A 16,593-nucleotide genomic window follows, 5' to 3' on the forward strand; every position below is an offset into this window, starting at 1 on the left:
GGCACCGCATTAGAGCATCTCATCGCACCTAGTCGCATGCTATTTATTTACGCTACTGGATCATCGCTTGCTCGCTAATCTGCGTATATTTTCGGTACAAGATGTTGGTTTCTTAACATATTCTAAATCCTAGTCATCAGTTTCTCTCATAACCTATTTTTTTTTCAACAATCCCTATCTAACAATATTTAAATCTTAGGAGACGGATTCCTGTTTTATCCATCCCAAAGAAACCTTCACTAATAAATCTGTTTATTATTTTGATTTAGAGTCTTACATTATTCGTCCAATCCAAATATATTACCACAATAATATTTTGATAAACTAATGTTTTGTATCGAAAACCTATACGCAGAGCTTATCCTACTCCTACAGCACGGGGATTTGACCCACTAATGTGACAATTTGACATAAACCTTATTTGATGCTGTATAAATGTCAATATGTGACAACGTGGTGTTAAAATGTACGTCAGCCGTCGCACGAGAAGACAACCCGTTCATGGGTTAATTAGTAGTTAGTCCATATTTAATTGATAACAACTGGAGATCGTATTGTAAAATACTTTAAATCATTCCCAGAAATAACTTGGAAATTGGTACAAAAGCAGGAGGATAGGCTCTGTTTGTTGTATCAGATTGTATGAAAAAAATGTATTTGTATATATTATAAATTATAAGATAAGGCTCGCACATGAACTGTAGGAGTACAAGTTATACTGTCAAGTTGAAGCTTTCAAAGGTGGCAGACTCTCCAACGAGCACGGTCTCATTATAGTGCAACCTCCAGGGCCAGTGGCCACACTATTTACTATTTGACTAGGCGACTTTAGAGTATAGTGACGGGTTGTGTTCTATATGCGACGGCCGGCCGGGCCGGAGGGTGCGGCGTGGGGTGACGGGGCTGTTGGGTTGTAGGTGCGGAGCCGGTCAAGGGCATGCCCGGCGTCACGGCCAGCGTGCACCAGCTCATGCCGGACTTCCACAAGGGTTGGTATCGAGGACGACGTGACGGTCGCGGTCACGTCATCACTTCTCTAATGTCTGGGCAAGCGTCGAACAGTGCGACTGATCGTCCGATATTTCAAATGTCGAATATTTGTGACCAAATGTCGAATTTTTGTGACTAAATGTCGAACATTGAAAGAAAGTGACGATTTTTTTGTTACTCAGTTTCGAATAATATGAGATCTCGGTAAATATTTATAACTTAATGTTATGTACGAGATTTTTTTGAATATTTGGAACTAATCTTTGAATACTTGGTCAAACCCTCGAGTATTTTGACAATCTACGATACATTTTAGATGTCGGTTTGGAATTTAACCACTGTAAAATTTGACGAACAGTCGCATGAGTATTGTGAGGTATGTTACATGTCCATTTATGATGATTAACATGATCACGTGACTGCGTTCGTCACGGAACAGCCGTTCGGTGTGTTGGTGGGCTCGCTTCAGTCTCATCATTCTAATGGACGTCGGCCATTCCTTGTACTTATAGATCATCATATTTGACTTGCTGTACTAGCACAGTGAATTAATCATTAGTAAACCTTATTGCAAAGATATAAGGTCTACTATTGTGCAATTAATCTTGTTGTTGTTAAAACAAGTCAATAATGTCAGATGTTTGTAAGACAAGGAATTGGAAATATTCATCTTCATTATCTTTAAATACCTGTTTCCTTTCTGATTGAAATATATATTTATTAGAGCCAACTGTGTCCCACTGCTGGGCAAAGGCCTCCCCCCCCCTCTTCTTCCCTCTTCTTCTTCTTTTGATTGAAAACCCCTTTAAAATGTATCAATAACAATTATATTAACATATTAATCTTCTTATTCTTCTTTGTGTTTTTCTTCTTTACTAACTGACTTTAAATTATTATTATTTTTGTTTGAGCACTAAGTTTAAACTTCTTCTTAATCTTGCATACAAATTGCTTGTAGAATGGTTTATTATCTTTTCTTCTCGGTTTTTGTATTAAAGTCATCATTTTGTTTAACTTCCTTCTTATTAATAACCCCTAACTCTTTTCTTTCTCATCTTTCAATCTCCTTCTCTATTTACCCATATTCAAAATATCATATCACTACTTTACGTCCATCGCAAACCGTAAGTATTCGTAGCTTGGAAACAGGAAGTAAGTACTGTAGTTAAGTTCTAGTTTTGAAACCAGTTGTAACTTATTTGCTTTGAATATATTTTTGTACTGTAGCTGTGTGTCAGTTGAGACTTGGTTTGCATGGTTTTGGAATAAAACAAGTAATTTCTAAAGAATACAAAAGTATTCTGATTTTCCTGTGATGTGTCCATATAACATGAAGTTGGTAACGAGACCGTAATACTTCTCCCGTCAATCTATAATTCTGTACTATATTTCTGTGATAAAATTGCGCTTATTTCTGATACATTGCATCCTCCTTGTGCTGACATATTGGAGCAAAATATATATAAGTGTTACTGTCCATTTATCAATGTCGAAAATAGCTATGAACACTAGTATATCCTTTGAAATGTTGCTGTTTAGAATGACATTAAAAAAAAGAACTTATATCACAACGATTTGATCAATAGCAACATTGTAATACTCTAAAAATGTTGTATGGGTGAATTATTGTCGGTACTCAGTATTCATTGTGGACTAAACTAACAGCGATATGAGCATGCAACAAGGTACGTCTCGCATGCCGATATGCTTTATATCTATCTATGTATACAAATGTAGTATCGTATGTATGACTCCTACAGTATCATCATATTATTCGTCTCGGGGTTCAAGTGCATGGGTGTGACGGCCGACCATCCGATCCACTGGTTTTCTTGCACAGTTTCACAAACGTCTATTAGAACTAATGTCTTATTAAGAGTTGCTATTACATTATGAAAGAAAAGTGACAGCAGATTTTGGTGGCATTGGATATAATGAACGTTTGTAGAGACACGCCTGGGTTTTGTAAGATTGTTTAGTGAAAATGTCAGGTCGGTATAAATTGCTGAACCTTACCGGAACCTTGATAACCACACCAAACGTAGGAGAGGTTACCAGTGACATTTTTACCCAGGAGATCTAATACCGATTACTGGGCTTAATCCGTGTTCTAAACAAACCCCCAACCTTGCACCGTTTGTAATTAATGTTCAAAATTGTTATATCTCTGAATATGGAATTCATTTCGAGACCATATGTGACCATATAATAGCTATACAAATACAGTATGTAACTGAACGAAAACCAATTACTCAAACCCGTTAAAGTTTAGGTCATACTAAGCAACTTTTACTATGGGACCAACCCCGAAATCGCAAAAAAAATTGAAAAATTGAAATTTCCAATGGGAGAGTTCCCATATAGGAAATTTCAACATCAGACCAGCGAAATGTATGAAACACCCAATTTTTTTCCGCGTTTTCGGGGTTGGTCCCATAGTAAAAGTTGCTCAGTATGACCTAAACATTAACGGGTTTGAGTAATTGCTTTTCGTTCAGATACATACCGTATTTATGGACATTGTGGCAAAAAGGCTCTTAGGTCTAAGGACTTCGAGCAACACGGAAGGGAGGCGGCATTCGCACTATTTCCCCTCTGCCGAGGTACAAGATTAGCGCGTCAATCTAATCTAGCGCGGGTAATAAAACTAGTTGCACTTGGATTTTTCACTAGACCTAGTCCAGACGCGCGCGTGAACACTGCTGCACAAAAATGCCTGTTTGCTCGGTTTTTTGTTATAAAAAGAGGTCGAAGACATCAAATTTACAAAAAGAAAGTGTTACATTTCACATGTAATCTTTTTTTATACATATCATACGTTTAATTACATTCTAACACAATTATTATATTTTAGTCTCATGTAATTGTTGGATTTATCGATTTTGCTCGCTCAGTACAAATAGTGGATCGGTCGAGCGACAAATCCGACTTCTCATCTCTCAGAATACAATAACATACTTCAACGAAAATGTGTTAGTGTGCGTGTTGTGACACTTGTCACTCGTCCGTACACAAAAAGAGATCGAGGTTTGCAAGATTTGTCTTCGACGTGTGTCATTTTCTACGTATTTGTGTCGTCATTACAGATTGGATTTTGTATGTAAGTGTGTGAGAAGTGCGACTGTGTGCACCTTTCCCCCCGCGAAAAATGGCAGAAAGATTTGTACGGTGAGATATCGCTTGGGCCCCTCCCTTCCGATGTGTCGGAAGCCGGTGTTGCTCGAAGTCTAAGGACGATACCAAGCTTAATTGCATTATGATCAGGATTGAATTTTATCAACTATCAACACTTTAGTGGTCTTTAGACGCTCATGTATTTATTTAGGCTTACACAAATATACTACATATATACATTAACTTACTAAAACTATCCAAACGATTGACCTTCTAAAGACAATTTTTTTATCTACATTAATTCACGAACTCATTTAAATTTCGTCTCAAGTTTATATTTTGAGGACATATTTTTCTTTTGAAATCGGAGAAAGACACAGCTTTCTAGCCATTATTTTATTTGAGGAAGTTAATTTCAATTTCAAACAGTATAAGTTCGCACAACTTATATTAGTTTTAAATAGACAGCATATAAGTGATCTATGGATTGAAGGCAAAATATGTTACGCTTTATCACACTTGATTTATTATGAAGAAATGAAGCTAATACCTAAATATAGGGGTAAGGGGCTGTCCATAAATTACGTCATCGATTTTTGACGATTTTTGACCCCCCCCCCCCTATAATCATCCAAAAATCATGCTTCAAATGGCCCCATTTCCTCCTACTTCATGCTACCGTCATCCGATGTCCAGACCCCCCCCCTAATTTGAAATGACGTAATTTATGAATAGCCCCTAACAAACTGCGTCATTCTCCGATATCACTGTCCAAACCTTCTCGACGTTGTTGTAACGTGATGCCGTATGCAGACGCAGAGGGTTGCGGCAACCGCGCCTCCGTGGAGAGGATGCTCGCGTTCGGGCGCGAGCTGTACGCGGCCAGCCAGAAGCTGAACCAGGACAACTACCACAAAGCCATGCTCGAGGTATGTACCAACACTACCAACGGTCCAACAAAAGAAAGTGGCCATGGATAAAATATTTTTCACTTCTCATGCTCAAAAAGTGCACCTTTATGTCGTGCGTAGACGACATAAAATTGCATTTTATGCTCTAGAGCATAAAGTAAAATCATCTATTACGACCCTTGACTATAAATATTGACTTAGCAATAAAGTCCAAATTCTGCCACACAAACTGCCAGCCCTGCCGGCGCGCCCCCGACCGGCGCTCTCCCGATCGGCGTGCCCCGCGCCCCGACCGGCCCAAGAACTATTTTCTTTAGTCTTGGATAAATACGTTAAAATAACCTAAAATATTTGATTTTTTGTATATTTTCCTCTCAATCGAAGTGAAAAGCAGAGTGTACAACAAGGGCATAAATGTCCATTTTTACCCTCGTCTACTATTTTGGTCTTCGCTTCGCTCAGACCAAAAAATTGCCTCGGGTAAAAATGGGTCACTTTATGCCCTTGTTGTACAATCTACTATTATTCATGGATCATACTCCTCCTCATCTTAGCGCGGTTCTATCCTGAAGGAATCCGGGATCTGCTTATTGCAACTATTTTGAAAGACGCACTTTTTGAATGGCGAATATTTATAAAGCGTTGTTCGGTGTAGGTCCATTCTTTTTCTTGGTCACAATTTTAAAGGCGAATTTAGTAACGTTGTGATTGTGACGAATTGTTGAATATCGTGACCAATTGTCGAAAATTGTGTTCAATTGACGAATATTTAGATACACAGTCGACTTTGTTATTGGACAAGTAAATATTTTGACGAATTGGATATAAAGTTTAATTTTTATTGAATATTTTGATTTATTAAAGTGGTGATGACGAATTTAATCGAAACTTCGAGCAACACGGAAGGGAGGCGGCATTCGCACTATTTCCCCTCTGCCGAGGTACAAGATTAGCGCGTCAATCTAATCTAGCGCGGGTAATAAAACTAGTTGCACTTGGATTTTTCACTAGACCGAGTCCAGACGCGCGCATGAACACTGCTGCACAAAAATGCCTGTTTGCTCGGTTTTTTGTTATAAAAAGAGGTCGGGGAAATCAAATTTACAAAAAGAAAGTGTTACATTTCACATGTAATATTTTTTTTTACATATCATACGTTTAATTACATTCAAACACAATTATTATATTTTAGTCTCATGTAATTGTTGGATTTATCGATTTTGCTCGCTCAGTACAAATTGCGGATCGGTCGAGCGACAAATCCGACTTCTCATCTATGGAAGGTAGAGATTTACTTCTACACTCCATATTCTCATCTCTCAGAATACAATAACATACTTCAACGAAAATGTGTTAGTGTGCGTGTTGTGACACTTGTCACTCGTCCGTACACAAAAAGAGATCGAGGTTTGCAAGATTTGTCTTTGACGTGTGTCATTTTCTATGTATTTGTGTCGTCATTACAGATTGGATTTTGTATGTAAGTGTGTGAGAAGTGCGACTGTGTGCACCTTTCCCCCCGCGAAAAATGGCAGAAAGATTTGTACGGTGAGATATCGCTTCGGCCCCTCCCTTCTGATGTGTCGGAAGCCGGTGTTGCTCGAAGAATCGAAAGCGATTTATTTATGAAATGTAATTTAAAATATTTTTTAATTTATTTCAGGACGCGTTCAGTTTATTGGCGTATAGTAATCCATGGGACAGCCCCGTGGGCTGGCAGCTTCAGCCCGTCAGGCGCGAGGCGGTGTGCGAGGCGCTCAACTCTGCCATATTAGGTATAGTATAATACGAGTATTTATAAGTATTATAATAGGTAATTAGTTGTAAAAAATGTTTAGTTTTTGCAGCATACTCGCGACGTAAGCAAAGCGAATTGTCACAAAAAAAAAATCACCTTCACGTCATCCTTGAAAAAGCGGCGTCTAAAGAATTTTCTAGTGTTTCGTTTCCTCTTTCCGCTCGTTGCACGTTCGGTCGCTCGATCGACGTTAGTGGAGGTTTCGATATTTGTATTTTTGTGGAAGAATTCCATGAGAAAATGCTAATGTTTTTCCAGAATCAATGGGCATGCAGTGGACGTCGCCGGTGGAGGCGTGCGTGTCGCACTCGCGCGCGCTGCTGCGCCGCATGTCGCGCGCCGGGCTCGGCGCATGCGCCTTCGCCGACCTGCCCGCGCTGCTGCGCCGCTGACTGTACACACCCGTGCCCACTCCCCGGCCAGGTATGCCACGTGTGCTGACTGTACTCCCCCCTGCTGCGCCGGGCTCGGCGCATGCGCCTTCGCCGACCTGCCCGCGCTGCTGCGCCGCTGACTGTACACACCCGTGCCCACTCCCCGGCCAGGTATGCCACGTGTGCTGACTGTACTCCCCCCTGCTGCGCCGGGCTCGGCGCATGCGCCTTCGCCGACCTGCCCGCGCTGCTGCGCCGCTGACTGTACACACCCGTGCCCACTCCCCGGCCAGGTATGCCACGTGTGCTGACTGTACTCCCCCCTGCTGCGCCGGGCTCGGCGCATGCGCCTTCGCCGACCTGCCCGCGCTGCTGCGCCGCTGACTGTACACACCCGTGCCCACTCCCCGGCCAGGTATGCCACGTGTGCTGACTGTACTCCCCCCTGCTGCGCCGGGCTCGGCGCATGCGCCTTCGCCGACCTGCCCGCGCTGCTGCGCCGCTGACTGTACACACCCGTGCCCACTCCCCGGCCAGGTATGCCACGTGTGCTGACTGTACTCCCCCCTGCTGCGCCGGGCTCGGCGCATGCGCCTTCGCCGACCTGCCCGCGCTGCTGCGCCGCTGACTGTACACACCCGTGCCCACTCCCCGGCCAGGTATGCCACGTGTGCTGACTGTACTCCCCCCTGCTGCGCCGGGCTCGGCGCATGCGCCTTCGCCGACCTGCCCGCGCTGCTGCGCCGCTGACTGTACACACCCGTGCCCACTCCCCGGCCAGGTATGCCACGTGTGCTGACTGTACTCCCCCCTGCTGCGCCGGGCTCGGCGCATGCGCCTTCGCCGACCTGCCCGCGCTGCTGCGCCGCTGACTGTACACACCCGTGCCCACTCCCCGGCCAGGTATGCCACGTGTGCTGACTGTACTCCCCCCTGCTGCGCCGGGCTCGGCGCATGCGCCTTCGCCGACCTGCCCGCGCTGCTGCGCCGCTGACTGTACACACCCGTGCCCACTCCCCGGCCAGGTATGCCACGTGTGCTGACTGTACTCCCCCCTGCTGCGCCGGGCTCGGCGCATGCGCCTTCGCCGACCTGCCCGCGCTGCTGCGCCGCTGACTGTACACACCCGTGCCCACTCCCCGGCCAGGTATGCCACGTGTGCTGACTGTACTCCCCCCTGCTGCGCCGGGCTCGGCGCATGCGCCTTCGCCGACCTGCCCGCGCTGCTGCGCCGCTGACTGTACACACCCGTGCCCACTCCCCGGCCAGGTATGCCACGTGTGCTGACTGTACTCCCCCCTGCTGCGCCGGGCTCGGCGCATGCGCCTTCGCCGACCTGCCCGCGCTGCTGCGCCGCTGACTGTACACACCCGTGCCCACTCCCCGGCCAGGTATGCCACGTGTGCTGACTGTACTCCCCCCTGCTGCGCCGGGCTCGGCGCATGCGCCTTCGCCGACCTGCCCGCGCTGCTGCGCCGCTGACTGTACACACCCGTGCCCACTCCCCGGCCAGGTATGCCACGTGTGCTGACTGTACTCCCCCCTGCTGCGCCGGGCTCGGCGCATGCGCCTTCGCCGACCTGCCCGCGCTGCTGCGCCGCTGACTGTACACACCCGTGCCCACTCCCCGGCCAGGTATGCCACGTGTGCTGACTGTACTCCCCCCTGCTGCGCCGGGCTCGGCGCATGCGCCTTCGCCGACCTGCCCGCGCTGCTGCGCCGCTGACTGTACACACCCGTGCCCACTCCCCGGCCAGGTATGTCGCGTGTGCTGACTGTACTCCCCCCTGCTGCGCCGGGCTCGGCGCATGCGCCTTCGCCGACCTGCCCGCGCTGCTGCGCCGCTGACTGTACACACCCGTGCCCACTCCCCGGCCAGGTATGTCGCGTGTGCTGACTGTACTCCCCCCTGCTGCGCCGGGCTCGGCGCATGCGCCTTCGCCGACCTGCCCGCGCTGCTGCGCCGCTGACTGTACACACCCGTGCCCACTCCCCGGCCAGGTATGTCGCGTGTGCTGACTGTACTCCCCCCTGCTGCGCCGGGCTCGGCGCATGCGCCTTCGCCGACCTGCCCGCGCTGCTGCGCCGCTGACTGTACACACCCGTGCCCACTCCCCGGCCAGGTATGTCGCGTGTGCTGACTGTACTCCCCCCTGCTGCGCCGGGCTCGGCGCATGCGCCTTCGCCGACCTGCCCGCGCTGCTGCGCCGCTGACTGTACACACCCGTGCCCACTCCCCGGCCAGGTATGTCGCGTGTGCTGACTGTACTCCCCCCTGCTGCGCCGGGCTCGGCGCATGCGCCTTCGCCGACCTGCCCGCGCTGCTGCGCCGCTGACTGTACACACCCGTGCCCACTCCCCGGCCAGGTATGTCGCGTGTGCTGACTGTACTCCCCCCTGCTGCGCCGGGCTCGGCGCATGCGCCTTCGCCGACCTGCCCGCGCTGCTGCGCCGCTGACTGTACACACCCGTGCCCACTCCCCGGCCAGGTATGTCGCGTGTGCTGACTGTACTCCCCCCTGCTGCGCCGGGCTCGGCGCATGCGCCTTCGCCGACCTGCCCGCGCTGCTGCGCCGCTGACTGTACACACCCGTGCCCACTCCCCGGCCAGGTATGTCGCGTGTGCTGACTGTACTCCCCCCTGCTGCGCCGGGCTCGGCGCATGCGCCTTCGCCGACCTGCCCGCGCTGCTGCGCCGCTGACTGTACACACCCGTGCCCACTCCCCGGCCAGGTATGCCGCGTGTGCTGACTGTACTCCCCCCTGCTGCGCCGGGCTCGGCGCATGCGCCTTCGCCGACCTGCCCGCGCTGCTGCGCCGCTGACTGTACACACCCGTGCCCACTCCCCGGCCAGGTATGCCACGTGTGCTGACTGTACTCCCCCCTGCTGCGCCGGGCTCGGCGCATGCGCCTTCGCCGACCTGCCCGCGCTGCTGCGCCGCTGACTGTACACACCCGTGCCCACTCCCCGGCCAGGTATGCCACGTGTGCTGACTGTACTCCCCCCTGCTGCGCCGGGCTCGGCGCATGCGCCTTCGCCGACCTGCCCGCGCTGCTGCGCCGCTGACTGTACACACCCGTGCCCACTCCCCGGCCAGGTATGCCACGTGTGCTGACTGTACTCCCCCCTGCTGCGCCGGGCTCGGCGCATGCGCCTTCGCCGACCTGCCCGCGCTGCTGCGCCGCTGACTGTACACACCCGTGCCCACTCCCCGGCCAGGTATTCCACGTGTGCTGACTGTACTCCCCCCTGCTGCGCCGGGCTCGGCGCATGCGCCTTCGCCGACCTGCCCGCGCTGCTGCGCCGCTGACTGTACACACCCGTGCCCACTCCCCGGCCAGGTATGCCACGTGTGCTGACTGTACTCCCCCCTGCTGCGCCGGGCTCGGCGCATGCGCCTTCGCCGACCTGCCCGCGCTGCTGCGCCGCTGACTGTACACACCCGTGCCCACTCCCCGGCCAGGTATGCCACGTGTGCTGACTGTACTCCCCCCTGCTGCGCCGGGCTCGGCGCATGCGCCTTCGCCGACCTGCCCGCGCTGCTGCGCCGCTGACTGTACACACCCGTGCCCACTCCCCGGCCAGGTATGCCACGTGTGCTGACTGTACTCCCCCCTGCTGCGCCGGGCTCGGCGCATGCGCCTTCGCCGACCTGCCCGCGCTGCTGCGCCGCTGACTGTACACACCCGTGCCCACTCCCCGGCCAGGTATGCCACGTGTGCTGACTGTACTCCCCCCCTGCTGCGCCGGGCTCGGCGCATGCGCCTTCGCCGACCTGCCCGCGCTGCTGCGCCGCTGACTGTACACACCCGTGCCCACTCCCCGGCCAGGTATGCCACGTGTGCTGACTGTACTCCCCCCTGCTGCGCCGGGCTCGGCGCATGCGCCTTCGCCGACCTGCCCGCGCTGCTGCGCCGCTGACTGTACACACCCGTGCCCACTCCCCGGCCAGGTATGCCACGTGTGCTGACTGTACTCCCCCCTGCTGCGTCGCATGTGGCTGACCTGCCCGCTAACTGCACACGGGGCTCGCGTCTCCCCCAGCCCTAGACTAGGAATCCTCTAGACCGAGTTTAGAGCAATTATTTCATGCAACCGATGATGCCAAAAATGCGGGGGTGCGCGGGACGAGGTGAGCGAAGTCCCGTGCCGTGACTGGTCCGTTCAAACGACGAACGAGTTCACGGACGTCACACAAAGACACTTTCGACTCGAACATGGAGTAAAATTACCGTATGCGTGGGAGAGGGGGTAGCGCGACTATGCTAAGTCTGGAGGATGTTTTGTCTGTGCCCCCAGCCTTAGACTCTAATTTTTTTAAATGTCTAACTAAGTCATGTCACACCTAAACATATTTTCATTTCCAGGTACCAGGCGTCGCCTCCGTGCCCGCGGTCCACTCGCGTCCTCTCGTCGGTAGAGGCCGTCAAGGCCGCGAGGAACGATCCAGTGTTTAATAACGCCTATCTATTCTATAAATGTCACACTTTTCACATGTACCACCTATTGGCTTGGTTGTTACAAGTAGGGTTTTATCGGAGGATGCAAAATGCTCAATAACTACATATTGTGTTCAAGTTGTTAAACACTGGACCTTTTCGATATAACGCCGACGTTATCTTGATTGCATAATGAAGTAGAAGCAACACATTTGTAAAGGGCCTATTCCCATTTGCCTCTGCCAAATGTCCCAATTGTTCCCATTGGCCAACGCTAAAGATTGGGAGTAAATGAAAATAGGCCTTACGAAGTCATAAAATTGATCAAAAAGGTTGCCAAAGGGATAATTTTGAGAAAATACAAACAATGCTGCATTTTAATAGGAATGGTCTGTAGTTTGGTAAAAGAAAGAAGGTATTGAACTGACAATAAAATTATTATGGCCCACAATAATTAAGGAAACATTACATAGCTCTTTAGCCATCTCATTACTCATTATCACAATATACTTGCAAAAACAAACAAGGAAGGAGGCGCAAATCAGATTTATGAAAGTGAAAGCTATATGACGGTATCTTTGGAAAATTGCTTTACTTAATTAAATCTTCATGTCAGAAAAACAAGATTTTTTTTGTAATAAAAGAACTACATATTTTCAACCCGTACAGTCGCCATCACATATATCGGAGCGGCCAAGATGCTCAAAAGTATCTAAGCATGCACTTTAACGTCTTTATAATAGACGCTTAGTTCAGATATTTGTGAACACCTTGGCTGCTCCGATATAACTGATAATGACTGTACAATCTGCGGCCTATGAAAAGCAGTAAATTGAATATGAATCGAACTGTATTTGTTCTGCAATTTTAAACAAATACTTTTACTTCAATATGCAATCCGAGGCGTGGACAATGTGACGTGCGGGGGAAAAGAAGCCGAGTGACTTTGTATATAAAGATCAATTTACCTTAACGAATTAACGCACACTCAATGCCTTAAGTGACGTGTGAAGTGAACAAGTGAGTGAAGGACTACGAGTACGAGTGATCGTTGTGGTTTAATTTTAAATAATGACTGCGCTGGTTACGGTGAATCTAGAATTGGTGATCTGTGAGATATTTTAACATATTTCATATTTTATATTAATAGCAGGTACAAAAGTCAATACATGTAATAATTTAGTTTATCGGGTAAACGGTAACTTTTTGATGTCAAAATTATTGATAGAAAAATTGGATATCGTACATATTGATATCCGAAAAAGCGGTAACCTTTGCCTGAGAACACATAACATTATTTCAATGTGTAAAAGCTGTATTGTTTTTAGTAGTAGTAGTAGTAAAATACTTTATTGTACAAAAATAAACATAAAACATGAAAGAACACACATCATTAGTACAAAGGCGAACTTATCCCTTATTTTTTTGTTTTTCATTATAGTGTTGATTTTAGTACCAGCAGCTTAATTGCTTAAAAGGTATTCAAGTGTGAAATAAAATATTTTTGAATTATTCTAACAGCAGCACTTAGTAGGCTACAAATACAAGTTTCTAGATTACATATTCTAGATTCACCAGCAACCTCCCTGTAATAATAAATAATTGCGTTGGTCCATATTGTCGGTTCGTCAATCAATTTTTGTATAAGTTTTATGCGTAGGTGTAGACTGGCGAGCACCGGTCGCCACTCCCGCTCGCACAACGCTGCAGTCGCATTTACTACTTAACCAGCATTTCTATGAAAACTAAAGACTAATAAATTAGTTTTCTGAAAAGAAAAGATTCTTATTCTTATTCTTTAAATAATCATTTTTGATACTAGGTTTTATTGCTGACTGCACTTCTCTTTCAACAGGCACTTATCGAGACAATTCTATCAAACCAAAACACGATTTGGTTGCGTTGTTCTGCCACAGAGTTCCTAAGGCCACGTTCTGTGTCCATCGAACCAGCTCGACGGTACCATAATATCGCATTGTCATCCAACTTACATATGTACAGTCAGTGTCTTAGGGTTGCCAGATCGAAAGGCGCTATTATCGGAAAAAAATATAAATTTTTCGGGATTTTGCGACTTAAGTCGGGAAAAAAAAAAACATTCAAATTAAAGTAATGTATTAAAAACAACGATATTTTACATTATTGGCACTACGTCCGCGTCAGCTGCTGTGCCCATAGACGTTTTTATATAAAAATAGTATAAATTATTTGAGATCTTGAACAAACAAAAATAATTCGCGGCGGCGAGCGGCTCCACGCGGGTCGCTCGCTCGCTCGACGACAGTTCGGAACTTGAAATTATTGTTTTATAACGTGAAGCTGTTTTTCGGGACAGTTTTCACTTTATCGGGAATCGGGAACACCTGCTAAAAATCGGGAGAATCCCGCCAAATCCCGACCATCTGGCAACCCTATCAGTATCAGAAGTTGCTAAGCGGGCGCGGTGTTCAAAATAACCTTGACACGCTGTTATTCTCTTAACAATAAAGTCGCGTCAAGATCATTTTGAACACCACCGCCTAGCAACTTCTGCTGCTGACATGCGAAGTTTTATTTCGTCGTCACATCGCCCATTTGACTTAAGGGTTTAAAATGAAGTTACAGAAGGAAAACAATAGTACATATAACTTAGTTAACCATAATCAGTTTTAGTTTGTAATATTAGCCCCAATGTGAGTGCACGCGTTGTGCGCCCGGCTGTACGTGCATAGTGTATAGATATATTTAACAAGAGAAGGACAGAGCGTAGAGTAAAGCAGCGATAGAGCGGGCGGGGCCTAACGTCGATGAAATAGTGAGGCGTTTTCTTCATTTATACATCATTTGGCTATGTAAATGTAAATTAACACCAAATTATAAGACTAAAATACATTAAAATCAAAATCACTGGCGCTTCTAACGCTTAATTTCAATTTGTATCAATTGATGTATATAAAAGTATGTTTTTTATGTCTAATAAATGCGGAAGGCATGACCATGGCTTATATCATACATATTTTGTGATATGCGTGATTTTAAATTTAACGGTCGTATCTCTGTCAACGAATACCTATATAATGTGTTCATAACATAACGCTAGTTAATAATTAAAACAAATGTGTAATCGTAGTTTCACTGGGTTTGTTTATTTGTATACATTTTTATAAAACCCAGCATGGCTAAGTATATTAACAGATATTAACCTTTTGAACGACAATGATATCTAAAGTAGTAAGCTATCATGTCTATGTTGTTAGTTTCTATATTTGTCAAACTAAGCTTACACACTTTTGTATCTTCTCAATTTGCAATAAAATATATGAATTTAAGCGTCGTTCAATTGGTTATATAAGAAAATATTATTATTCAAACTTAAAGGAATCGCTTTATTACCTTAAGTCAGACGCGGGCCTCGCCAGGATTAACATAGTTATATGATACGCCAGAGTCCTGCGTGTATATGCTTAGAATAGTGCTGCCCTCGCTCCGCGCAATACTCGCAGGCGCATGGTTTCCCGATGCAGCGCGGGGGCTATTCCGGTCTGCGTCGATACGTCGCGGGGCTATTGCGAGGGCGGCGGCGGCGGCGGCGACGCGCTGCACAGATCGAAACCAGCAATAAATTGGGGCGTTTTTAGAAAGAGTTACTTATTAGGCTTTTCGAAATGTTATGTTATTTATACTACGAAATATTCGTATATTTCGTTAGTAATCGTAATTTACGTTCTTTAAAAGCTATTATACATATTAGAGAGAACAGGAAAATGTTAGTAATCAATCTAATTCTTTATTCTGCGGGGATTTCGCATGCCGAAATTATAACTATAAAATGTTGCCAATACATCATAATAATTAGTTGCCAACAAATAAAGTAATTTAGTTCTACTTTTCTAATTTTGGAAGTATAGTTGAGATATAATTGCTAGGTTAAATATATTTGCAATTCATTGTAGTTATAGATTTATATCATCTACTAGTATGATAATGAATCTTCATCATCATCATCATCTCAGCCATAAGACGTCCATTGCTGAACATAGGCCTCCCCCTTGCATGATATGGATGCATTGCAGGCATGATAATGAATGAATTAATCAAAATCTTTCTTTCAGGCAACTAGTGGCCCATACATAAATACATTAAAACTAGCATACATATTGAAAAAATATATTTTAAAAATAAAAACTATACAAATCACCATGCATTGCGTTGCGATGCATTACGCAACCCCGCAGTCAACCAATCAATCATCTGCTGGTATGATATTAAAGGATCATAATCTCTCCTACTGGTTAAAACTCACATGCCCAGCAGACTAGGAAAAATCGATTTATTTTCTCAAGTTATAAGTAAAAAAAAAACAAACAACATTTCCAACATAAAAAAACCTCTCTCTATATATCTCTAAAAACGCCCTCTAGCTTTGTGTGTAAACTTTTGTAAGTATAACGAAGCTTCATGTATATATGGGCGTGTTGTATGTACTGTACGCTTGTCGGGTCGTGTCGTGTCCGTGCCGTGCCGTGCCGTGCGACGCGCCGCCGCCGGGACTGTAAATGATCCACAATATTGTTCTTATATTGTATTGTTTTCTTTTTTAATAATATATTGTGTTTAAACGGCGTTGCAGCATTTTATTTACCCCTGAATTCTCAACATTATAATAAATAAAGTAGGTCAAGCAGATCTTGTCAGTATAAAAAGGCGGCAAATTTGAAAAATGTAGGCGCGAAGGGATATCGTCTCATAGATTTCGCCCCTTTTCCTACTGACAAGACAAGATTTGCTTGACCATCTATAGTTATCTTCGAGCAACACCGGCTTCCGACACATCGGAAGGGAGGGGCCCAGGCGATATCTCACCGTACAAATCTTTCTGCCATTTTTCGCGGGGGGAAAGGTGCACACAGTCGCACTTCTCACACACTTACATACAAAATCCAATCTGTAATGACGACACAAATACATAGAAAATGACACACGTCA

The 16,593-nt window shown here is 46.6% G+C and overlaps 1 protein-coding gene and 1 long non-coding RNA gene across 2 annotated transcripts in view; both read left to right on the plus strand.

Moving 5' to 3' along the window:
• The window catches only part of LOC134798040 (ran-binding protein 10), a 64,049-nt gene extending 56,816 nt beyond the window's left edge, over positions 1 to 7,233 (plus strand). Inside the window, exons 10-13 of the mRNA XM_063770369.1 lie at positions 918 to 989; positions 4,918 to 5,033; positions 6,679 to 6,790; positions 7,072 to 7,233. Of these exons, the coding sequence (XP_063626439.1) occupies positions 918 to 989; positions 4,918 to 5,033; positions 6,679 to 6,790; positions 7,072 to 7,205 (434 nt within the window). The 3' untranslated portion in view covers positions 7,206 to 7,233. The remainder of the gene's footprint in view (positions 1 to 917; positions 990 to 4,917; positions 5,034 to 6,678; positions 6,791 to 7,071) is intronic.
• A 3,821-nt stretch (positions 7,234 to 11,054) lies between these two features.
• LOC134797959 (uncharacterized) lies at positions 11,055 to 16,230 on the plus strand. The gene is made up of 2 exons (XR_010145141.1): positions 11,055 to 11,141; positions 11,557 to 16,230. It is a non-coding gene; the product is annotated as an uncharacterized LOC134797959 (long non-coding RNA).
• Positions 16,231 to 16,593: the final 363 nt, after the last annotated feature.

This window comes from Cydia splendana, chromosome 16 (assembly GCF_910591565.1).
Source record: "Cydia splendana chromosome 16, ilCydSple1.2, whole genome shotgun sequence".
NCBI classification, from domain to species: domain Eukaryota; kingdom Metazoa; phylum Arthropoda; class Insecta; order Lepidoptera; family Tortricidae; genus Cydia; species Cydia splendana.